The following is a 26545-nucleotide window of genomic DNA, read 5'->3' on the forward strand; positions in this document are numbered from 1 at the left end:
AACAGAGAATAGCTTTGAGTTTCTCTGAGTAAGTCAAGCAGAAATAAGATGAAGCCAGAATTAGCCACATTTTCTCATTTTGTAATAATCGGTTGAATTGCGGTAGATATAGAAAGTCTCTCAATATGCACATGCACCGTTTGAGCGTTCTACCTGAATCTTAAAAATGTCTAGGCCACCAAAAACTTTATATCCCTTCTTTTCCAAACAGGAAGCAATAATAAAAGGTAAGAGGAAAGAGCTGTATAATGACATGTGAGGTATTTTCCAACTGGCACACAGGGTCAATTTTGGTAATAATTCATTGTCAAATTTCTGAACTAATGGTGAGGCAGCAGCTTGGACCAGCCTGGCAGATCTCTCCACTAAAGCTTGGTCAGCTCTGGGAGGAAGACGCCCGAGTCCCCCGATGACCCCAGTGACTCCAGATGGATGTGTTTGCTTCCAGCTGTACAACCAGACATGCTGTTCCTTCTGCACTAAACACAGGCCCTGAACCTCAGCCAAGAAATATTCCACTGTCACCTTATTAACACCCAGAGTTAAATCTCTCCACAGCTAAATATGCTTTCACCATCACATCTGAAAAATAGCTACCACCACCATGGCCTGCCCAAGGGGAAGAGGGGGCTTCATAAGCAGGACTCTGCCTGGGTGGGTGGCTCCCCCATTGATGGCCAAGGCCCACCCTTAGGACTAAGTGGAATCTAACAAAACAAGTTTCTTCCCTAAGTTCTATCTTAGACTTGGGCCCACCCAGACCTGCTGCATAAAGCTCTCTGGGACTGCGACCCGGAGTGTTCAGATGATTCTAATGTTCACTGAAGTTTCTGAGCCACTGGCCCAGGCTACCCCAAATGGAAAGGTAGAAGTGAAGAGACAGGAAAGGAATGTGAAAAGCCGAGGAAAGGCAGCGTATTGTAGCATGGTGGAGGAAGGGCAGGCGGGAGTGGACAGTTCAGGACAGCCTATGGGGAGCAGTGCGAGGCATCTGTCTCCCTGAGTAACAGGAAAATGAAGACAGAAGCAGTCTGAGGTCACAAAGGGCTCAGTGGAGGGTGCTCCAGTTTGGTGAAAAGAGAACCCATCCTTCACCTACTAGGTATGCTGGATCATGACTGCCCATGGGGGTGACATGTGAGGGGAATGAAGAAGAGCAGGGGGAGCCAAAGGCAGAAATGGTCATACAAGTACATGGTGGGCACGTTTTGTTTCCCACTGGACAAACTTGAGGCTAGGACACAGGTGAGAGGCTTGGACACAGCGTGCATGAATGCCAGTTCTTTGCCAATGTCACCTGCATTTTCAGCTGATCCTAGATGGAGACATTTTCAGTCCCTACTTGTCTCTTGAAGATGGAAAATCATGTAAGCCTTTTCTTGCTTTCTTCTTGGCCTGCCAGCAGCTGCACCTCTCAGTCTTGGGCAAGACAGTGAGGCTCCTCCTTATCCCCATAGGCCCTCCTGGTGAGACCAGTGAGCGAGGACAGGTGGTTTCCCAGGGACCTCATAAGTCCTATGTCCTGAAAGCATCCCAGCCAAGATCTTTCCAGAATTGGCCTATTTTGTGCCATCAAATGCCAAGACCAAGATGGGAAAAAATTATGTGTTACAGGGTTTGGCTTCTTACATTTGTAGTTAGGGATAAAACAACAACAACAAACTCAGAAATTATGGAATGTACAATAGTGTGTTACAAAGATGTTAACTTCCCAAGTAATTAAAGCAGGGTGAGTTGGTATCTATGCACTTTTCCATTTTTGTTGGGGGAAAAATCTCAATGATCACACATATGTGTGCATGCATCATGCCTTGGGATGCAGATGCTGGCAGGAAAACATGGAGACCCAGATAGTGGCTGGGCCAAATGCACGAAACTGAAGTCTTACTTCCCTATGGAATTGTCTCATTTCTTTATGTGATTCCTCCAGCAGTAAAGTAAGGGAAACTGGTGAAGGCAAGGCACATTGCCTGTTCTCCTGATGGGTCCAGGATTTTCCTCCCAGACCACTTTGCTCAGATGCAAAGAAAACACAGGATGCCAGGAGCTGTCCTGTCTGGCTCCTGCCCAGTCCCATCTGCTCCCCCCTCCCTCAGCTTGCTCAGCCAGTGTTCTCTTTGGTGACTAGAGTTGCCTGTTAAGTGCATTAAGTTTTCATGAAGGCACTGTCCACATCTGGACACAGAAATGCAGGCAAAACTTGTAGTCAAGTCAAGACATGGGGGGATCCCCACTGCTGCCAGCTGCCTACTGCTGTGGAAGCTTGTAAGAAATGGGCCAGGCAAAAAGAAAAAATAAAACAAACTTTAAACAAAATGGCACCCCCCTCCATTCAATGGCAGAAATCTCTGAGAAGTTTCTTTCCTGTGCCCTTCCTGAGGTCTTTTTTTCTACATTGCTTCTGATGCAGTGAGCTCAGGTATCCTGAACTTCTCTCAGGGCAAGCAGGGGCACATTAGAAGGGAAGAAATGGAGGGAGAGCACATGACAGTGTTTGGAACTTGGTCATCACCAATATCCATAGTACATAATTGCCTCAAAGGCTTTCCACCAGTTCCTCATCTCTCTAAAAAGTCCTTGATTATTCTTGGCACTGGAGTTGGGGACAGGCAGCACAGGAGACCACAGCTGACCTGCAGCTTTCCTGTTCTGCCAAAAATACCCCTGTGGTTCTAACTTTCTCATCCCTATTTACTTTTCCCCAAATTTTACTGAGATACAGTTGACCTATAACACTGTACTAGTTTATGGTGTATAGCATAATGACTTGTCACCCTTATTTCAAAATTCCTGAACCATCACAGGTTAACACTCATTTAGCCAAGATGGGATAATATAGATCTGACATGCTGAGAACAGATCTATGAAACATGGCTTTCAGACATGGGGTGGGGGGTGGGCATCAGCAGCTCAGGGCAGTAACTGATGAGAGAGGTGAAGCCTGCCACCTGAAGCCTCAGGTTCCCCTGGAATTGAGAAGATGGAGTTTGGGTTCTGGGGAGGCCACAGTAACTGGTATCTGTGGGCTCAAGTCCTAGAAAGGAGAGATCTGCACAGCTCCACCCACAAAGTATACAGCTGAGTATTGATGAGAACATTCATAGGAAGAAATTACCCAGAGCTGGGGAAAGAACCACCAAAAGGGGAAGACAGAACAATACCTGAGGCTCACACAAAGCTGGGAACAGTTTGCATTCCCACTTTTGAGAATGAAAACCTCTTAAATCATGGGGCATGGAGTGGAGAAGATTATAGCTTTGGAAGTGGGGATAATTAGCTCTACATTAGAGGTGCCCTAGTCCTTCAGAACAAAGCTTAAAAGCAAGGCTCAAAAGCATCAAACTGTTTGTAAGTGACCTAGTGACATCCCAGAACAAAGCTTAAGAATATCTGTAGGAACAAAAAAACATCTAGCACCAGAAAAGACAAAATTCACAAAGTTGGTACCCAATTAAAAATATCAGGCATGCAAAGAAGCAGGAAAATGCAATCTATAAATCTAATTTATAGATATTTAGAAAGGAGAAAAATCAGTCAGTAGAAATAGAACCAGAAACAACACAAAAGATGGAATTTATAGATGAGCATGTTGGAATATTTACTATGATTATACTTCTAAGCATGGGTGGGTAGAGATACAGAGGACATAAGAAAAACTCCAATTAAGCTTCTAGAGATGGAAACACAGTGTCTGAGATAAACTCCCCAAGACACTCCAACCGGCCACCCAACTGCCCCGCAGTCAGGGGGGGTAAGCTGCTTCTATCTGTCTGTGCTTCTCACTTGCCAGTTCCCTTCACTGAGCCTGCTTTTCATCTCCTTCCACAGACAGCAGGAATTCCAGCAGCATGCTTCAAACAAAATCTCTCTGCAGGAAAGAATGGGTGAGGTTTGGTAAAATGTGCTGCATACACAAGATGTGCCACCTCTGTGGAAAGTTCTGGGGTCAGGCCCGCCCACCAGCCCCCACAGCAGCAGACCTGGCTCTGAGGGAGGCTCTGAGGGCAGGAGAGCCGTGGGGAAAGAGCTGCAGCCACATGAAGTCACCTCATTGGCTTTGCAGTGAAACATGAAGACACAGCTGCACGTCATTGTTTTAAAAGTGTACCAGGGTGAAATGTTACTAAAGCCTTATAAGGCTACTAACCTGGTGCTTGGGGCAAGGAGGTTCCTGGGTCCCCTGTGAGTACCTGGCATCAGCATCACTATTTCCAGACCCCACCTGTCTGCACACAGTGAGCTTCTAACAGCCCTGACAGTAACCCGTGGGGAAAGAGAAGCCAAGTCAGGGAGACAAAATCCATCTCTATGTTAGCACCAGGACGTTTCTGCCAACACTACATACAAGTTAGCAGAGCTGATTTGTAGGCTGTAAAGAATGATAAAGGAAAATGAATAAAAGCAAGTAGATGATATCCTTTATCCAGGAGACCCCTTAGGCTGGGAGCCACTGCCCCCACTCACTGGGCTGATGAGAATGTGGGGAATGGCCAGCTGAGTCCTCAGCAGCTGTCAAGAACCTTCCACCTTCTCCAGAGGCCTCTGTCTCCCTGAAAAGTGCTTAGACACAGATGCTAGTGGCTGTAGAACCATTAGTTTCATTTGTGTGATGTGGAACCGCCCACATGGGGCTCCCACCTATTACCTCATTGGATCCTCCTGACAGGACTTTCTGATGTGGTGCCATCCACATTGTGAAGCAGGGGGGATGCTCAATGCAAAAGCTTCAAACAGAGGGATAAAGCCCATGTAAGCCTCTGCTTCCAAAGCCCTTACCTGGAGCACCAGGCCTTCCAACTCCACGCCCCACATTCCCAGATGGGAGGGAGGGGCAGGTCAACCGGGTGCAGGAAATGAGAAGCCCCCTTTTCCCTCTCACTGTCCATATTACTTCCTGACATGTTGGCTTTCCCTCTGAGGAGAAGAGGGAGTCCATAGAAGGAGAAGGGGGACATAGAGACCAGGACTGATGACTAAGAATGAGACCCCCAACCAGAAACACAGCTGCGAATCTGCCCACCCATGATCCCACATATAGTGCAGGGTCTGTGGAGGGTGCTGAAGGGGAGAAAGAGGTCTTTTTGAGCCCCTGTCTATGCTGCTTTCCCCAATAACCTGGGTGTGGGCATTCCCTTAGAAGCCATATACACTCCTCATCTTCACCCCTGAAAACACACTGCCTGCCCCAGTCAAGGAGGCTGGAAAACCAAGACAAAGTTGATGAAATCATGAGCAATCTCTTCTTTGTATCAGTAGGTGGCAAATCCAATGGGTAGAAGGGCTGCCCACAACTTCAGAACAGTACAGAGCATGTACAATTAAAAACCTCAGATGGGGCGCCTGGGTGGCTCAGTCGGTTAAGCATCCGACTTCGGCTCAGGTCATGATCTCGCGGTCTGTGAGTTCGAGCCCCGCGTCAGGCTCTGTGCTGACAGCTCAGAGCCTGGAGCCTGTTTCAGATTCTGTGTCTCCCTCTTGCTCTGACCCTCCCCCGTTCATGCTGTCTCTCCCTGTCTCAAAAATAAATAAACGTTAAAAAACATTAAAAAAAAAAAAAACAACTCAGAATTATTTTGTTCCCAATGAAAGCTGTCAGTTGTGCCAATGAGTTATTACCAAATGTTTTAATACCATATTTAGAGATGGAGGTTCAAAATAATATTCTCTTTTTGTAAAATCTGAAGTGACAAGGAGACAAGTGTGTTACATGAGCAAGACGAGCTGAGTTCAACATTGTAATCAACTGAAGCTTAGAAGCAAACTGTCTAACAACGTACACTGTAATTATTGTGCTGAAGACGAGGACTCCCAAATGGGAAACAGTTGTCATTAGTAACTACCACTGCAGTTTTTGGTACTTCATTTATTTGGCTAACTCAAGATTTTCATTTCTGCCTCCACCGGTTTTCCAGGATCTAGAAACAGCATCACATCGACAGTTTTCTCTAACATCACATAGGATTCTTTCAACACCAGGACTGGGGCTTATGAGTCCTGACACCAACAGAGGGCTGGGGTCTGGTTCCTCAAAGTCAGAATTCTCTGGGCTCCCACTGGCCCTGGGATGAGGTTGCCCCCTCACCTCACTTTCCAGAGCCTGGCCCCATTCCCCCATCTCTCGCACGGTCCAGAATACAGCTCCCCTGGGATGTGCCTGCAGACGCTCCAGGCCTCCAGTGCCCCAAGGACATAGGGCTCCTTCCCTCAGGTTGGTGAGGACCAGGCACAGTTGTGGGAGGTTATGAAGGATTCACCTGGGAGCAGAAGGGCAGGAAACAGGACAGGGCTGTGCTGTCCTAGAACAGCAGGAGCCAGAGGACAGATCCACCATGTGCCCATGCTTCGGCTCCAGGCTTGAGAAACAGGCTTCCTGCAGAAGCTACTCTGGGGTACATACAGCTAAGTGTGGGGTGTTGAATGACAGAGCTGTCTTTGATGCATTTGGGGTGTCAGAGGTAAATGAAATGGACTTCAGCATGTGCTAAACCTTCGAATTTCATCTTGCAGCCCCTCAGACCTGTTTGGACTTGGGCTTCCTCCCATCATTACCCATAGCCCAGGAACCTTCTCTCTCCTGAGCCATCTCTTCTTTCCAAACTGTCCTCCCAGGTCACCATCCAGCTCCACAGCCAGTGGCCAGCACCTTCAGCCTCCAGCAGTGCCCCACAGCCCAGCACTCATGTCCCACTAGCACCCCCATATGGCTGGGTCCCCAAACCAGGAGTCCTTTGCCCACCTTTCACATCCTCCCTCAGCTCTTGCATCTCTTCCACACACCCCCACCATCTTCCCTGGCAAAGTCCCACATGGCCTCCGTTCTCAAGTCCTGAACTTTGTCATTCGCAACAAATAATGTGCCAAGTACCTGAGACCAGAACAACTCGGCATAAACTCTGAACATCCGCCCAGGCCTCAGTGTGCCTCAGAACCTTTCCCATTCATTCCTCCTCCCTCTGAAGGGCGGGTTTCTCTCCTGTCCGTCAAGGTGGGCCCTTATCCTCTCCTGTCTCTGTCTCTGTCTCTTCTCTAGGTGCCAATTAGCAATTACCCCCTGCTATCCCTTGGGTTTTATTGTTCCCCTCTCCTACCCTCCCTTTAGGGTGCCCCATCAAATATACAGCTGAGCAGCATTCCCTTGACTCTGATAACTGCTTAAGATGTGCCCCTTTCCTGGTTTTTCACCAGAGACCTCATGTCTCTGCCCACTCGTCCCTCCAGGTTTATCTTTGTTCGACCGCACAACTGAATGCCTTCACAGGTTGGTGGGCAAGAGATGCTTCCACAGAGGAGAGATTTTCCTTAGGGACTTTCCTCTGAACATGGCCTGTCATTTCCTGTCATTGCCTTCTTAGTGTTAATGAAACATGCACAGGACAAAACTAAAAATCGCCATAAATGGGCAGGCCCTCCTGTCTGGAGGATCTACTTTTTCCCCCACCTCCTGGGTCCCCAGTGGCCTGTGGTCAGGCAGCTGTGTGACTGAGTCCTGGCCACAGCCTGTGGGTGGTGGTCTGATGTCCACTGCCAGGCCCAGCTCATGAAATTCCCACTTTAGCCTCACTCCCACGTGTTAAAGATGGTAGAGCCCCATTGGCTGGGTCTCCCTGGTGCCTATGAGAGCCTGGTTGACCAGAACAGCCAGATGTGACCCTCTACTGCAGTTAAGCCCTAGGACCTCAGGGTTCACCTGTCACAGCAGGTACTGACACCTCAACTAATATGCTCAAATCCCTCCTCCCAGCTTCTTTCCTTCCTGAACCACACCTTGCTTCCAGACACCCCCTCCTCTAGACTCAAACCCCCAAGGATCTATCTGCTCCTTTCACCTATGGAGTGTGGGGGTAAAGGATGTTCCCAGGTAAAGGGCACAGGAGAGGCACCTGCGAGTCTCAGAGTCAACCTGCACCCTTTCAGGTTGTGGCCAAAAGCAGCCACTGTCCTTCCACGTGTGAGTCAAATAAATTACCATCAAGAACACAGGAAAGCCTGCTTCAATAGGCTTGCTTACCCATGCCTCCAAGGGACCCGAGGGCCATCTCCTTACCTACAGGTTTACATGTAACAGCACAAAACAAGGAAATGCATTAAAATGTATATGTTAAATAAAGGTTGACATATGACATATGAGAGGGAAGGAAAGACTTCCCTTCCAACCCAAAAGTTCCGTCAGCCTGCAGGAAGATGAAATAGTTCTTCCCTGGCATCTGTGGCCAGCTTCTGGGCCTGGGTGTGCTCAGTGCTCCCTCTACCAGATGTCACCACCTGTCCATAGGACAAACAGTCATCACCTGTGCATCTGCTTAGTTGCTACAGCACAGAGCACATAAGACCCAGTTTTCAGGGGTGGGTGGCTCACCCTCCCACTGAAACCTGCAACTGTACCTTATCTGAGTGTCAAGAGATCTGGGGATGCAAAGGGGAAGGAGATGGATGGAATCCTGCCTACCAGGTGCTCTCCAGCTGAGTGCATGTCAACGGTTCCTATACCTAGGTGAGTGAAGAACCTGGTGGGAATAAGGAGGAAGCCCTTACACCAGCAGGGGCAGAGGCCTCTCACAGAGGGGTGGCGTGGGAGCTGGCCAAGACAGCGTGGGGCTCAGCCTCAGGAGCTATGAGAGTGAAGACTGGAAGTGAGACAAAGAGGTGACCATCCTTCCTCAACTGTGTCCTCAGCCTGGTGGGAGTTGGGCCCACGCAGCCATGGAGTCCAGGGCAAGTGGGACAGGCAAAGGCACGCAGCTGTGAGGGGACAAGCGTGTGTGCTCCGCACACCCTGCAGTCCGTTGAAGGAAGTCAGACCCAGAAAAGGCACATAGCTATGAAGGGAAGCGCTGGTCAGCCTGGGTCAGCACCAATAAAGGGAGATCTGGGCAACTTCCAAAATCCAGGAACAAGGCAACCACATTCTTCCTGGTGCTTCCAGACAGCCAGCCCCCATGACAAGCCCCCTCTAAACATCACATGGTTTGTCCTGAAAGTTAAAAACCAGTCCAATCCTATTTTCCCCCATGCCCTACCTCTCGTTGTGCCTCCAAATTCCCCAAACAGCCTCTGGCTCTGGATAATCACTGCATGTTTCTGGATCCAGAAAACGGCTCCTGGCTAATTCTCATGCTGATCTCCTGATAAGCTGTCACTCCCACAGTCATACATTTATTAAGCACCCACTGTGTGCACTTTGCTAAGAGCTAGGAGTATTAAAAAGGAACAAAAAGAGGTCCCTGACTTAAAGGATCCCAGTCCTTTAAGGACTGAAGGGGACTGAAGAAGTTTAAGAAACGCTGGAAGCCCTGTGCCTTGACATAAACAGGGTCTTAGGGCTCAGGGAATGGCTCCATGGAGTGAATGCCATTTGAGCTGGGTTTCAAAGGATGAAGAGGAGCTCTATGGGTCCTTGCACAGAGGCCCTGAGCTAGGAAAGGCACCGTCAAAGTTTGGGTGGCTGGAATCTCAGGTGCCTAGAGACAGCCTGGTGCCACCATGCTAGGTGGAAGTTGCAAAGTCCGGTCTCGGCATCTCATGGCAGGTTTGGAGATCACTACCCTGGAGACCACTGAGCCCAGGCTGGGAAGGAAGGAGGAGGGTGGGGGCTGGGGCAGAGGGTAGGGCAGGGTGGATTTGAGAGAAACGCTGTTCAGATATGGTGTGGAGGACAGACTAGTGATGGGGAGGCTGGTGTCAGGCACAGGACCAGACGTGTCCCGAACTAGGGGAGGACTCTGCTCTTGGACCCTTCCCAGCCTATACTCATTCCCACAGTGGCCCATCTACATGCCAAAGACCCCAAATTAGCATCTCCAACACAGACCTCTGTCTTGAACTTGACCCCTGCATACCTGTTGCCTATCTGATAAGCCACTCAGATGTTTAACAGATACCCCAGGCCCAACCTTCTGTGAACTGGCCTCTTGGTCTCCATGTACCCCAGCCCACGTCACCCTCCACGTCCATGGTGATTTCATTCCTCCAGCTGCTCAGACCAAAACTGGATGTTTTACACTTCGCAGCCTCACATCGGCACTTCCTGCTGGTTCTAACTACAGCAGCTGATGCTCTTTGCCACCTCTGTGACTACCACCGTGGCCTGTGCTGGCAATAGCTTCACGATCTATTTCCATTCTTGCCACACATGCTCCCATCCCCCTATACTCAATCTATGCTCAACAGTGGTGCCAAAGTGATTCACATAAAACTTATGTCAGATCATCAAGCTCAAAAGTTCTTCACCGGTTTCCTATTTCACGTAAAATAAAAGCCAATTTTATTAAATAGGCCTTCAAGGGCCTATGTGATCTGACCCTCTTCACCTTACCTTATCTCCTACTACTTACCCCCTTGCCCACTGGGTTCCAGCCACTCAGCCTTTCCTGCTGTTCCTCAAGCAGGCCTGGCACATTCCTGCCTCAGGAACTTTGCACTGGCTGTCCCCTCTGTCTAGAATGCTCACCCAACACTCCTCTCTCCCTTCTGTTTTATTTTTTTCTCCATTTCAGTTATCATTTTCTGAGGTGTTTATATAATGGACTTGCATATTATCTGCCGCCCACACCAGAAAGTGAGTTCCATAAGAGAGTTTCATAAAGACAGGAATATTTTGTTTGCTGATATGTTGAGTGGCGAGAGCAGTTGTCTGACAAGCACTAATGGTGTGTTATACTTTAAATTATACTATATATTTGTTATACTTGAGAAGGATTTTCAGAGATAGAACTGCTGAGAACTGACTGCAGAGTGGATTGGGAAGTGAGGGAGAAAAGGGGACCAGAGAGAACCCAGGCTTGGTTTGGGAAACTGAGTGGTACCATCCAGTGTGGTGGGTAGCAGAGGGTCTGAGACAGGAGTGGGGTCTGTCTCAGAGGGTCTGAGACAGGTGATGCCAGAAGGACACGAGACCTGAGGGGCTGGAGGTCTTAGCGCCCCATCAGCCGGTTGCAGACTTGAGGCAAATCTCAGGGCAGTGGCGGCCTGGAAAGCCTACCTGGGAGCCACAGGCCCAGGCTGTTCTTGAGGAGCTTCCTGGAACCTCCCCTGATGACACCACCCACATGGTCTCCAGGGGAAAAGAAGCCACAGGCCTGGCTCACCCACAGCCATGCCTGCCACAGCCCATGGAGGGCACACGGTGACCATACCTGAGAACAGGCTCTCAGAAGAGAGACTGCTGCACATGTGTGAAAATTCCTACCAGGCCTCCATTCCTTTCAACTGGGCCCTGTGAGAATGTCTGCCCATGCACCCAAGACCTCATATCCCCTCAGAGGTATCTCATGCCCATATCCCATGGGCCAGCTTCAGGGTAAACTGTGCTTTACTGCCACTGAAATTCTATTTTGCTTTTATACCCAAAGCATGGAGTTGACAAGCCACAGAGAGGGAACCTAGAAACTCTTGGATCTCCACACCTAGCAAGGAGAGGAGAGAGGGGTTGAGTGACTCATGTCTATGGTAAACCTGAGGCACCAGCCAGGACATCGTGGTACCTTGTATTCCCACAGCCATGGTCACAGAAGGTAGGAGAAAACCACCCAGCTCTTTCTTTCTGGGTCTTGGGGTTATCTTATGAGACAGACCCACTGGTGCAACTGCTCTCTCTGAATTAGCAGACCCTTGTGGACCCAGCAGCTCTGCCAGTTATTCTGTGCCCCTACTTGCACTCCCCATTTCTAAGTCTGGCAGAAGCAGCCTGACACACGGCTCACTGCATGCTTCACCCTCTGCCGTCTCAGGCAGATTCTATTTGTGTGCAGATGTACACACATGCCCGCTCAGCTAAGCAAGAGCTTTCAGGTTATTTGACGTTCATAAGAGTTTTCCCTGAAATTTTTTTTTTCAGAAGAGCCCTCAGGCATTTCATGGCCCCAAGCCATGCCTCCTTTGGGAATCTAAAAACTCCCCTCCCCTTCAGTGTATGCCTGCCCATACCAGGGAAGAGTCCAGGCAGGGGTCGGGCAGCTGAGCCCCAGTGCCCCAGTGCACGGTACCATTTAATCAGGCTTCACATTTCTTATCGGCTGAATAGGGAGGATGGCTGTAATACCACTGAAAAGCTATGCAAATATAAGCAGTCAATGGAATCGATGATAGCACCTAAGAATAATTAGTTACACATCTAATCACCCACTGGTCAATGCCATAAGGTGAGAGCTTCCCTTGGGGAACCTGCTACTCATCTCTTCTCCCATGCCAAATCCAAAGGCAGCAGAGAGGCTCCCTCCTCTGTCCAGAACAGCACCCTGGGCAGTGTGTGCTGGCTGTTGGGACAGGCGTTGCACACCCTCTTCCTTCTCTGCCTGTCCTCACGCCACAGACTCAGGCCCATCTTCAGCACAGAATGGCCACCCTTCACCCTCCTCACCGTGGATAGTTAAGGGAAGTTGGAAAGGATTCCTCCCACCTTGCCCCAGAACCTTCCCCACTTGCTGCCAGAGAGGAGGTGAAGCATCTGTTTCTGTGTGCACATGTAGGGTGGGGCATACAAGCAAGCATGAGGGTGGACCCCCCCCCCCCAGACCATGTCACCTGGGAAGCCAACCACACAACACCAACCATGAAGAGCGGCTAGTAAGTTTAGACATCGTACTCAGCAGAAGTAAAGCAGAAGTAAATCACATTATCTGGTAATTCTGGAAGTCTTTGCCAGTTAACTGCTGGTGATGCAGGTCTCCCCCTCATTCTGCCTCGACAACTGATTTTCAGAGTGCGAAGGCAGAACCTGACACTTGTGCTCACTGCATGTTCATTCTTTTCAACTGTGTCTGCAGCTTATTATAGATGTTGGGTCTTAGCGCCAGCCCCACGGACAGGCTTTCCTCACAGACAAGCATCACAGGCAGATTGCCTAATGTTCCTTCTATGTCTCCATGCAAACCTCCCATTGAGGCAGAACACAGTCCTGTGTCCTGTCTCGGCGTCTCTCCAGACTGAAGCTGATTCCCAGGAACGCACTTCAAGAATAGCCTTCTAAGGGCACCTGGATGGCTCAGTCAGTTGAGCTTCTGACTTCAGCTCAGGTCACGATCTCACAGTCTGTGAGTTGGAGCCCCACGTCGGGCTCTGTGCTGACAGCTCAGAGCCTGGAGCCTGCTTTGGATTCTGTGTCTCCCTCTCTCTCTGCTCCCCGCTTGCTCAAGCTCTGTCTCTCTCGGTCTCAAAAATAAATAAAAACATTAAACATTTTTTTTTAAAATAAAATAAAATAAAATAAAAATAAAATAAAATAAAAGAATAGCTTTCTAGCAAGCAACCTCTCCTATCATGCGGCATGGGAATATCTGCACCACTTGTCTTGTTGACCAGGGTGGGGCTGTTGTACCTGCACAGAAATAGGGGCACGCTTACCTTCAAAAAGCTCCCACCCCTGCTGAGGAGTGAAAATGAGCACTTGTGAGAAAACTCTCAGAAATATGAGGCCAAATATGGTCAATGCTCAGGAATGACACAGAGATCTTCAGTAAACACATGAATGGACCAATGTGCAATTATTCATTCAACAAACAATAGCAGAGCAACAACACAGATGGCCCTTGCCAACCTACCTAATGCCAGGTCTGGTCTGTGCACTGTTATTGTTCTTGAAGCCTTGCAACTATCCCCATGAGGTCCATGTTATTGCCCTCAGATGAGCAAGGAAACAGGCTCAGAAATGTTAAGGAATATGCCAAAATTCACATGTCTAATGCATGGTGTTGAGCCCAGTGGGGTCTACCTCTGAAGCCCATGATGCTCTGAGCTGCCCTGAGTCCCAGTCACATCCTGCCACTAGGGTTGCCATGGCCCATGAGAAATAGGCCCTGCTCTCCAGGGATGACCTGAGGTCCATACTAAGGGCAAATGCCAAGCATGCCATCTTGGAGCCTATGGAAAAGGAGAATGCAAGAACCCCAGTTGGGGTACTCATGCTGCAGGATGGAACAGCAAAGCCAGACCCAGCCATGCCAGGATGTGAGAAGGGCAGAGTGCCACATGTGTTCCTACAGTACGTTTACCCACAGCAGGCAATGCTGAGCCCCCACCTAGAGGAGGAGGGTTCCCCTGGGCCTGAGGAACTCTCTGAGATTGAACCATTCTGAAAAATGAAAATGATGACAATTATTCTGCCTCCTCAAGGACTTGAGGCACATAAGGAAGGCCATGTCACTGTCATGTTTTGGGGTGTATTCCCCAAGGGCAAGAGCAATGTCAGCTCCTCTCTCTGTCCTGGATAGACACCAGTGAGAGTGCCCTGCCCAGCAGTCATCCTAACAAAGAGGCAGGTGTCTGACATGTGCTGTTGTCCCGGTGTGAAGATGGCTGCTGGACAGTGATTGTTCATGGAACAAAGGGGGAGAAAAGAACATGGAGGCAGGTTCAAGATGCAGGACCAGTGGCGGGGAAAGTAGGAAGAGGAGTTGGAAAGGCATCAAGGAGGTCAAAGGTGGGGACGGGAAGTCGCACAGGAGTGGTGAGGAGTTGAGGGTGAAGGAGCCAGGTGCAGGCAGTCAGTGCCTGAGACCAGTGGGCCCAGGTCACCAATGGGGATACAGTGGCAGCCAGGCCCCTGGGCACTATGGGGAGTGTGGATGACAGAGTTATTTCTGCAGTACACCAGAGGTATAGATATTTCCAGAGACAGGACCACCTTCTCAGAAGACAGGCTGCCAGTAGCTCAAGGCCAGGCCAGCTGCACCCGGGTTTTATACCATCCGTCCCACTGTGCCTACTTGGCAAGCCCAGGGTGAAGAAACAGTCCTGGTTAAGAGAAGACTGTATAATCTACAGAGCAAAAGTGCTCGTTCACTTATTACAGATCCATCTGGGTCAAGCATGAGGGCAGGAACTGCCCCAATAGGAAGCTCAGGTTCAAACCCTGCAGAAGACTGGAGTTCCAATCACTCAGATCTCAAAGGCCTGCTCAGCCTCCTGGAGAGAAGACAGCCTGAACTCTGCAAGCCCTGGAATCTACCTCCAAGGCTATGATGGGGCCAGAGCCACTCAAGTACTTCAAAAGGGAATTGATATAGAAACAGTGAAACACCATCTCAGGAAATATCCATTTGGGGCATCTTGTCTTCACTGGTTGCTGAGTGAGAAGCCAGGAGTCTGTTCCAGAGCAGTTCAGGGGTGTTGTGGCTGGGGCTCCTTAGGGTCATGGTGAGGGGATAGGCTCTGCACAGGCCACAGTGCTGTCCAGGAAGGAGCACGACCCAGAGGAGCAAGTCCCCTGCCCATGGCTACTCCAGGCATTCTCTGCCACTGCTCCTGGGAAGAGCCTAGCACTGGAGCCTCAAGGGCCCTCAGGGCATCCTATCTGAGGAAACACACAAAGGAGTAAGACAGCCATGTTCAGTAGAGGCAGGACTGTCACTGGAGGTGTGGGGCATGGAGGGCTTCTGAGCCAGAAGGATGCAGGAGCCTACCTATGTCCTCAAGGGAGAAGTATTTGAAAGCGTGTCTCTTGTGGCTGGGCCTCAGGAAGTCTGCCCTTTGAGTAAGTCTTTGGAACTAAGGAGAACACTCAGAGAGCCCCACTGATTGGTTTCCCAGTCCTGAGCCCAAGCTCTCAACCTCCCTGACAATGCCTGAGCCCTTCCAGAGGGTGGAAGCTGCTGGGGCTAACGTGGCCTTCTGCAGGGGGTGCCAGTGTGACCTGCCTTGGGTTTCCTTATGAGGTTTTATCTTAGTTTTTTAAACTGTGCTTTAAAGAAAAATGCACAAATGTTAACTGTGCATCACTCTATGGCTGCACATAACTGTTAACCTCCTGAGATGAAGATTTCAAACACCTCCACATCCCAGAGGCCTCCTCTCCCTGCTTCCCATAAGTCTCCCCACAGAGGCCCAGCTGCTCTGCTTTCTGTCACCCTGGAATAGTTCTACCTGCTTTTGAAATTCCTAAAAGTGAAAATCATATGTACCCTTTTGTGTCTGGCTTCTTTCAAAAGATCTGTCTGTGAGATTCAGCCATGCTTTTAAATGCAGTAGTCTTTTGTTCATTTTCTCTGCTGGATAGTATTCCATCGTATGGACATACCATCCTTCATTTATCCATCCCACTGCTGAGGGACATCTGCATTGTTTCCAGTTTGGGGCCATCATAACAAAGTTTCTGTAAGCATTTCTGCATATGTGTTTGAGCATCCTTAGAAGTCTGCCTGAGGAAAAATAGTTCCATTGCTACAGATGTCTGAGAGGCTAAGTTTTTCACTGCTAGACTGCACTATAAGTGTTACTCATGCATCAGGTTCTTTGATCTCAAGCTGCAGGATAAAGAACATCCCCCTGGAAACTGAAGCAAATGCACAAATGGAAGCTTACAAGGTGTTTGGGGAATTTTGACTCTTACAGTGTACTAGGGAGAGGTGTGGATGTGTGTGTGAGAGTGCATGTCAGAGTGTGTATGAGTCCATGTATATTTGAGTGTGGGCACTGTGTGTGTGTGTGTGTGTGTGTGTGTGTGTGTGTGTGTGTACGTGTGTGGGCTTACTGTTATTGTATAAGATAGCCTCAGAATCTCCTGGGCAGTCTATTCAAAATTAACGTGAGGGAACCACTAGTCCAGAGCATTTAGGGAAAGGAGAGGAAATGACCAGAGATGAGGCTAGCAAAACATCTAGCCTTTGCAGGCTATGAATCATGAATGCCTTACAATAGCATTTGAACTTTATCCTATATGAAAAAGGAATCAGCAGATGTGTTTAACAAACACCTAGTGGCACCCACACACAGCTCAGTAGGTGTGGCAAAGCTAGATGTGCCACCTACCAGCACATGGAGCCCCACAACAGGCTGAGTGAACTACAGTTTGCTAGTGGGGGGCATTCAGGGGCAGGGCAGTGAAGGGCTAAGTCTAGAGCAACCAGCCTGTGCTCATGTTCCACTTAGCTGGGAGAACTTTCTGTCTCTATTGGCTCATCTGTAAAGTGGGGACATTCCTGGCTTTCATATGCCTAGGGTATTGAGAAAATTAAATGAGAAAGTACTTAGAAGTGTTTCGCATGCAGCGAGCACGCAGTATGCATTAGCTGAAAGAACTGTATGGATAACTGCAGTGATTAATAGATGAAGGGTGTGTTGGCTCATGGGCGTACACACGTGACTTGTACTGACAAACAGTACACTCGCACATGATGGGCAAATACTCCTGCACATACACAAATAGCCCACAGCAAACAGGGGTTTCCAGGGCAAACATTCTAAGATGCTCCCGGCTCAGCCACTGCCCATAACTTACGCACTGGAAACCAAGTGCTCCTTAGTTACAGAAAGGAGACAGGAAATTAACAGGCCCCAAATCATCTCTGCTTTAAGGACTCCCAGTTGGACAAGCTGCCCAGTCACGTGAGTCCTATGAGGACCACAAACGGCCTACCAGAGCCAGCATTCTTCAGCTATGTTTGCAGTGACAGGGGAATGCTGTCTTCTCCTCTGGGGCTGGGGAGACCCTCCTTCCCTGCCCACATGGTAAGATAGTCTGCAGCCAGGCCTGGGACACACAACCTGAGGGACTGAGACAATTCTCATAGCACTGGCACAGCAGTCCAATGCAGTCCCCATCTTCTTCTCTTGGGAAAGGGGTCCTAGGCCAGGAGTCCACCCCCACAACCCCACCTGTCTAGTGAAACAGACAGCAGGGTGGAAGAGGAAGCATATCTGAGAGCATGACCTTACCTCCACATACAGCAGGGGGAAGATCCCAATCTTGTCTCCCAGCATGCCTTCCGCCCAGTTGTCATCCACTCTTCTGATGACAGTCAGGATCTCATCCTGGGGTCGCCACACACATGCATGTGGACACGCAACAAAACACACACAACAAAAATGGAGACCAGTCAGTGCTGCTGAAACTCAGAAAAGATCCTAAGCAAGAATGCAAAGAATGGTTTATTATCCATTCTGGGATCTGACATACGAAAACAGTCTGCCCTTACATCTTCACCCAGGACCTCCCTCTTTCTCTCTTATATATTGATTATAGTTGCAAAAATCTGCAAATGGAAGAGCTTGGCAATTTATAATATAGCTAGTATTTTAAAATTCATGTTCCTATTATTTATTTACTGAAATAAAATTATTTTGAATAAAAATAAATTCAGCAAAGTATAAAGCTTTTTAAGTTTCTGGCACCATCCATGAACAAAAAATGACCCAATATAGTTCCATTTATTTAGAGTCGTGTACAAAAAGCTTTGGATAACCCTCTTAAATTCTTTGGCAATGCAGACAATGCCAAGTATAGATGCACAAAGTGGAAACAGATGGAAAGAGAAAGGAAGAGGCATGAAGCACAGAGGAAGAGGAACTTTCTGGGAAGACTGGCAGGCTAGTAGTTGTGAGGAAGGACATGACCAGGGTGGCTTCACAGGTGCCAGGAGCTACAGGGACAAATGACAGGGGGTGCAGAGAAGAGGGTGAGAGAAAGAAAGCACGGAGCAGTGATGAAGAGCAAAAGGTGGAAGCCATCAGGAAAGAAGACTGGGGAAAAGAGACAACATGGGCAGCGGCTAGAATCAAGAAGGCCGGACAGGGATGCCACAGGCAAAACTGGCACCTACACCAAGGATCTGTGGTCAGCTTCTGTTCCCTTTCCAATATCCATCCTTCCTTCAATACATATGATATATAATAGAACACTCCACAGACTGCTGGCCTAACCACCCTCTCCCCCTGCCCCTCCACATCAAACCTCCCTGTCATTTGTCTCTCAACAATCTGCTAGGAGACCAGCTGGACTATCTGGGACTTGTGCTAAGGAGATGATGGCCAGCCTAATGGGGTAACCCCTACTGAATCTGAAGGTACCATCTGCCTTTCCAATGAGTCTTCAATACTTTAATGTGAAGCAATAATATGGGACTTGTAGGCTTCTCTCAGGTCAGAGGGACATTTTAGGCCAGTACACTTCATGGAATTACCAGAAAAGCTGGCTTCCCTATAAGCTAAGGGACCACACAATTTTGGGATATTCATCTAGGTCATGGTGGAGTGATCTAATGTGAATGGAATGTGCCTTTCATGGAACACAGATAGGGGAAAAGCAAGGATAAGTGTCTGTCATGGGATACTCCCCCATGGTCTGTTCCAAACCTCTCCTCACCTAGGGGTACAGAGTAGAGTCTAAGAGCGATCATACCCCTCATTTGCTCTCTCCTCATTCCCAAATAACAGCTTTGAAAAATTCCAAATAACAAAATGATCTGTGACTTTAGAATATTTTTTCTCCTAACTTATATAAGCCAGAATAATGCAATAAGGGAATTATATCATTGCACGTGTTTCAGGGCAGTTGGTTCTCAGGCTACAGAATGGTATTAATAAGGGAAGAATGTATGGGATTTGCTGGTAACCATTAGGGACAAAGTGGCCACCTGGCTTGAGGAGAGATGTACAGAGAGTGCCCTTAAATCCCATGCCTTGCTCACCTTACAAATTCACAACCAAGAGAGTCATGAGCCTGTGATGAACTCAACTCAGATTCAGCCAAAGGGAGGCTCCTAAGACTTTGCTGATCATGCAAAGGGAAAGGGAATTGAAGGCTTCATACATGTCAGAGCTTTTGCAACAACAAAATAACACACAAAAAAAGACATTTCATTTTTTAAAATTAAAAAGAAGATAATACCAGATTAATTTTTGTTTTTTTAAAAAAGAAAATACTGTATTATCCATACTATTACTTAGAACTGGTCTAGAAATTGGAGCCAAAGTCATAAAAGAATATAAAACAGAAAACATAAATACTAGAAAGAAGGTATGCAATTCTTTACCTAGAAAAAACAGTATCAACTAAAAATTAGAATAAGTAAATTTGAGAAATACTGCTAATTTAAAAATAAATACATAAAAATCATTGGTTCACTCATCTACCAGGAATAATAAGTTAGAAAATGTGATTAAAATTGGCTATTTTAAAAAAAGTTTTCTAATACACTACATATGCCAAAATTAATTACATAAATATTAAAAATTTAAATGTTAGAAAAAAGTCTTGAATGCCCAAGAGGAAATATGAATAGATGTTTAATCTCGAGCTGGGGAAGTTCTTTTGAAGTATGATAACAAAAGTTTGGCTACAGAAAAATGAAATCCTCTATGATAAAAACAGCAAAAACAAAAACAAAAATAAGCTAGCAAAATACTTGGAGGATATATGACAAAGACTTAATATTAATATTATATAAAGACTTAAATACACAATAGAACAAAAAGACAAATGTCTTAAAAGAAAAATAGGCTAAGAGCAATACATCTCACAAAAAAAAGAAAAGCAAATTGCCATTAAACATATTTTAAAAAGTTATACCTCATAAATAAAAAAAAATACAACTGCAAACAACAAGAGCTCTCTCTTTCTTCTTTGTTCTATTTTGCTTATCAAATTAGCAAACAAAGAACATAAAGCCAACTCACAGTGCTGGTCAGCATGCACGGAATAGGCACTTAATTATTTTGGGTGTAGATATACATTTATGGCAGGCAGTTTGGCAATTTCTAAAATCAAAGCCTGCACACCCACTGATCTAACTCTACCCTAGGAAAATCAGAGATGTGCAAAAAGATTTAGCTCTGAGAATGTTCATTATAGTGTTTGTTCAATTAGATAGAAACTAAAGATAAATGTACAGCAAAAGAGGTTTGGTTAAATAAATTATGGTATTGTGCTCCAATACTATTCCCAACTCCAGCACTCTCTAGCCATCCTGTCCTACCTAAGGAAGAAAGGGGAAAATGGAGACACACATACAGAGTTCACAATCTAGAAGTACAGCCTCCTGAAAGGACTGAGACCCTATAATAGGATCATAGGACTATACACTGCTTCCCTTTCCCCCAAACCATACCAAAACATAACTAAAGGCCAATTTATAGCAATTCCTTTTACCTGGTACATCATGTCTGGCTATCAAAAAAAAAAAATTACTACATATGCCAAAGGCAAAACAAAACAAAAACCAAAAATACAGTTTGAAGAGACAGAGTAAGCATCAGAACCAGACTCAGGCATAGAGGGATGCTGGAACTAATTTATACACTAAGGGCTCTAATGGATTAAGCAGACATAATGTAAGAACAGAGAACAGATGGGCAATGTAAGTAGAGAGATAGAAAGTCTAAGAAAGAACCAAAAAGTAATGCTAGAGTACAAAGGCACCATCATAGAAATGAAAAATAATTTGATAGGCTAATTAGTACTCTGAACATGGCTGAGGAAGGAATCTCTGACCTTAAGGATTTCAATAGAAACCTCCAAAACTGAAAAGCAAAGAGAACAAAGACTGAGGGAAAAAAAAGAACAGGATATTCAAGGGCTGTAAGGTAACTACAGAACTACAAAAGGTGTAACATATGATTAATGGGAATATCAGATGAAGAAGAAAGAAAGGAACAGAAGAAATATTTGACACAATAACAACTGAGAATTTCTCTAAATTAATGTCAGACACCAAACCACAGATACAGGAAGTTCAGAGAACACTAAGATAAATGCCGATAAATAAATAAATAAATAAACAAATAAATAAATAAATAAAAAACTACCTACGCATATCAAACTGCTGAAAATCTAAGATAAAAAAACAGTGAAAGAGACCAGAGGGAGAAAATATCATACTTACAGAGGAGCAAAAATAAGAATCACACCTGACTTCTCAAAAACCATGCCAGCAAGAAGAGAGTGGAGTGAAATATACCAAGTATGGAGAGGAAAAAAAAAAAACCCACCAGCCTAGAATTAAGTATACTGAAAAATTATCCTTCAATAATGAGGGAGAAATAAAGACTTTCTCAGACAAACAAAAACTGAGGGAATTTATTGCCAGTGGACCTGCCCTTGTGAGAAGTTCTTTAGAGAAAAGTATGTAGGTCAAAAACTCAAATCTATATAAAGAAAAGAACATGGGAGAAGAAATAACTGAAGGTAAAATAAAACTTTTATTTTTCTTATTCCTAATTGATCTAACTGAATAGTTTGTTCAAAATCAAAACAGCAACACTGTATTTGATTATATATGCTTATGTACATATATGTGTGTATGTGTGTGTATATATATATATATCATGTATATATATATATACATATATATATATATCATGTATATACTTATGTATAAATGAAAGGAATGACAGAATGATATAAGGGACAGGAGAGAAGAGTTATGATTATTTTGTTATTACAGAGTATTCATACTAACTGTGAAACAGTGTGGTATTTTTTGAAAGTTTTTTTATTTTCTTAAAATATTTTTTTTTAATTTTTTTTTAACGTTTATTTATTTTTGAGACAGAGAGAGACAGAGCATGAACGGGGGAGGGGCAGAGAGAGAGGGAGACACAGAATCGGAAACAGGCTCCAGGCTCTGAGCCATCAGCCCAGAGCCTGACGCGGGGCTCGAACTCACGGACCGCGAGATCATGACCTGAGCCGAAGTCAGACGCTTAACCGACTGAGCCACCCAGGCGCCCCCTTAAAATATTTTTAATGTTTCTTTTAGAGAGAGAGAGAGAGAGCACGTGAACATGGGGGAGGGGCAGAGAGAGAGGGAGACATAGAGTCTGAAGCAGGTTCCAGGCTCTGAGCTGTCAGCACAGAGCCCAATGCAGGGCTTAAACTCATGAACCATGAGATCATGATCTGAGCTGAAGTCAGACCGACTGAGGCACCCAGGTGCCCCTGAAAGTGGACATGATTAATTGAACAGATAATTTATCTGACTGATAAAGTCAGACCGACTGAGGCACCCAGGTGCCCCTGAAAGTGGACTAGGGCAACTACTAACACTTTTTTAAAGGTATAATTGACATGCTAAGAAAGGAGAGAAAGTAGAATCAATTAAAACCACAGAAAGGAAAAAAAAATAGAAGACAAAAATAGGAACAAAACTCAAAGGCAACAAATAGAAAACAGAAATAAATATGGTAAAAATTATTTCAAAAATATCAAATAATCACTCTGAAAGTCAATGGTCTAAATTCACAAACTGAAAGATAAAGATTATCACAGTGGATCAAAATGCAAGACCCAACTAGATGTTGTTTACAATAAACCCAGTTTAAATATAAAGATACATGTGAATTAAAGGTAAATGTATGGAGAAAGATATACCATGATAATACTAACCAAAAGAAAGTGGGAATAGCTACATTAATTTTGAACAAAGCATAATTCAGAGCAAGTACTGTTGTTTGGGATAAAGAAGGGGATTACATAATGAGAAAGGAGTCAATTCTCCAAGAAGACATAACAAACCTTAATGTATATGCATTTAACAACAGAAAGTCAAAATATATCAGGCAAGACTAACTTAACTGCAAGGAGAAATAGATAAATCCATTATTATATTTGGAGACTTCAATGTCCCTCTATCAGAAATGGACATATCCAGCAGGCAGAAAAATCACTAAAGAAATAGTTGAAGGCAACAACACCTATCAATCAACTGAATATAATAGACATCTATAAACTACTTCATCTAAGAACAGTAAAATATACATTCTTCTCAAGCTCACATGGAGCATTCACCAAGATAGATCACATTTGGGGCCATAAAATATACCTTAACAAAGTTAAAAGAATAGAAACCGTACAATGTTGGTTCTCAGACCACAGTGGAATTAAACTAGAATCAATAACAGAAAGGTAACTGGAAAATCACAAAATACTTGGGAATTAAACAATACAATACTAAATAACACTTGGTTCAAAGAAAAAGTATCAGGGGAAATTTAAAATTTTTTTAAATAAATGAAAATAAAAACGCAACTTGTCAAAATTGTGGGCTGAGGGAAATTTATAACGTTGAATGCATATATCAGAAAAAAAGAAAGATCTAAAATCAGTAATCTAACCTTCCACCTTAGAAAACTAGAACAAGAAAAAGCAAATTCAATCCAAAGTAAGTAAAAGAAAAGAAATTATAGAAATTAGAACAGAAATCAATGAAATTAAAAATAGGAAATCAATAAATTAAATCAACAAAACCAAGAGCTGGTTATTTGAAAAGATCAATAAAATTGATAAACCTCTAACCAGGCTAATAAAAAAAGAGAGGAGACACAAACTATTAATATCAATAATGAAAGAGAGGACATTATTAATAGATCCTAGACATTAAAGGGATAATAAAGTAATATTATGAACAATTCCATGCCCACAAATTTGATAACCTAAATGAAACGAACTAATTCCTTTAATGACATAATCTGCTAAAATTTATACAAGAAATAGACAATCTGAATAGGCCTGTATCTTTTAAAGAAATTGAATCAATAATTAATAAATTTCCAAAACAGAAAGCACCAGGCCCAGATGAAGTGACTAGTGAATTCTCCCAAAAATTTAAAGAAGAAATTATACCAAATTATCTACTAATCTCTTCCAGAAGTAGAAGCATAAGGGGCTACTTCCTAATTCATTTTATAAAGCTACCATTACACTAATACTGAAACCAGACAAAGACACAGCAGGTAAAGAAAACCACAGATCAATATTTCTCATAAGCATAGATGCAAAAATCCTCAACAAAATATTAGTAAACTGAATCCAACGAAGTATAAAAAGAATTATGCAGCATGACCATGGGATTTATCCTAGATATGCAACTCTGGTTCAACATTCAAAAATCAATTAATGCAATTCATCACATAAACAAGCTAAAGAAGAAAAATCATATCGTCACATCAATAGATGCAGAAAAAGCATTTGACAAAATCAAACACTGATTCATGATAAAAAAAAATAGCTCTCAGCAAGTTAGGAATGGAGTGAAATTTTCCTCAGCTTCTGAAGAACATTTACAAAAAACCTACAGCTGACATCACAGTGGTGAGAAACAAGAAGCTTTCCCACAAAGTTCAGGAATAAGGCAAAATATTTTCCCCCTCACCACGGCCTTTCAATATCATACTGGAAACCCTATCTAAGGCAATAAGATATGAAGGGCATACAAATTGGGAAGGAAGAAATAAAGCTGTCTTAGTTCACAGATGATATAATTGTCTAAGTAAAAAATTTGAAAGAATCAACAAAAAAACCCTCTTGGAACTAATAAGCAATTATAGCAAGGTTGCAGGATAGAAGATTAATATACAAAAGTTAAACACTTTTCTACATACTAGTAACAAGTGGAATTTGACACTAAAAACACAATACTATTTACATTAGCACCTAAAAAAATGAAATGCTAAGGTATAAATCTAACAAAATATCTACAAGAGCTATATGAGGAAAACTGCAAAACTCTGATGAATAAAATTAAATAACAAAATAGAGAGATGTTCCATGTTCATGGATAGGAAGACTCAACACTGTCAACACGTCAGTTTTTCTCAACTTCTAGATTTAATGCAATTCCATTCAAAATCTCAGCAAGTTATTTTGTGGATATTGACAAGCTAATTCTAAAATTTACATGAAAAAGCAAAAGACCCAAATAGCCAACACAATTTGAAAGAGAAGAACAAAGATTGACACTATACAACTTCAAGACTTACTTAAAGCTACAGTACTGAAGACAGGGTGGTATTGGTAACAGAATAAAAAAGTAGATCAGTGGAACATAATAGAGCATCCAGAATTAGACTGACATAAATACAGTCAACAGATCTTTGACAAAGGAACAAGACAACATAATGGAGAAAAGACAGTCTTTTCAACAAATGGTGCTGAAACAATTGGACACTTACATGTGAAAAACGAATCTAGACACAGACCTTACACCCTTCACAAAAATTAACTCAAAATGAACCACAGAATAAACGTAAAACACAAAAATATAAAACGCTTAGAAGATAACATAGGAGAATATCCAAATGACCTTGCGGTTTGGTGATGAGTTTTTGGATACAACATCAAAGACCAGACTATGGAAGAACTGATAAGCTGGGCATCATTAAAATTAAAAATTTATGTTCTGCAAAATACACTGTGAAGAGAATAAAAAATAAGACATGGACTCATGAAAATATTTGCAAAGTACATATCTGATAAAGGACTATTATTCAAAAATTACAAAGAACTCTTAAAACTCAACAATAAGAAAACAAGGGCACCTGACTGGCTCAGTTGGTAGAGCATATGACACTTGATCTCAGGGTTGTGAGTTCAAGCCCCACACTGGGTGTGGAGCCTACTCAAAAACATGAGAAAACAAACAATCCAATTTAAAAATGGACCAAAGCCCTAACAGACACTTCACCAAAGAAGATATAAGATGGCAAATACAAATATGAAAAAATGCTCCATGTCAAATGTCACTAGGGCAATGCAAATTAAAACAACAACGAGATGTCACTACACACCTATTAGAATGGCCAAAATCCAGAACACTGACAACACCAAATGCTGGCAAGGATGTGGATTAACATGAATAGTCATTCACGGCTGATGGGAGAACAAAATCATACAGCCACTTCAGAAGACAGTTTGGTGGTTTCTTACAGAACTAAACATACTCTTACCTTAAAATCCAGCAGTATTTACCCAAAGGAGTTGAAAACTTATGTCCACACAAAAACTTGCATAAGATATTTATAGCAGCTTATTCATAATTGCTAACAGTTGGAAATAGTCAAG

General features: G+C 44.5%; 1 protein-coding gene and 1 long non-coding RNA gene across 3 annotated transcripts in view; one reads left to right on the top strand and one right to left on the bottom strand.

The window, feature by feature from the left end:
* SH3RF3 (SH3 domain containing ring finger 3) overlaps nucleotides 1-26545 on the bottom strand; it is a 372049-nt gene that overhangs the window by 124929 nt on the left and 220575 nt on the right. For both annotated transcript variants that reach the window (XM_042981038.1, XM_042981039.1), the window contains one exon: nucleotides 17647-17742. In XM_042981038.1, coding sequence (XP_042836972.1) covers nucleotides 17647-17742 — 96 coding nt within the window. The remainder of the gene's footprint in view (nucleotides 1-17646; nucleotides 17743-26545) is intronic.
* LOC122237282 lies at nucleotides 951-3911 on the top strand. The gene is made up of 2 exons (XR_006215637.1): nucleotides 951-1367; nucleotides 3829-3911. It is a non-coding gene; the product is annotated as an uncharacterized LOC122237282 (long non-coding RNA).

The sequence above is a fragment of the Panthera tigris genome, chromosome A3 (genome assembly GCF_018350195.1).
Source record: "Panthera tigris isolate Pti1 chromosome A3, P.tigris_Pti1_mat1.1, whole genome shotgun sequence".
NCBI classification, from domain to species: domain Eukaryota; kingdom Metazoa; phylum Chordata; class Mammalia; order Carnivora; family Felidae; genus Panthera; species Panthera tigris.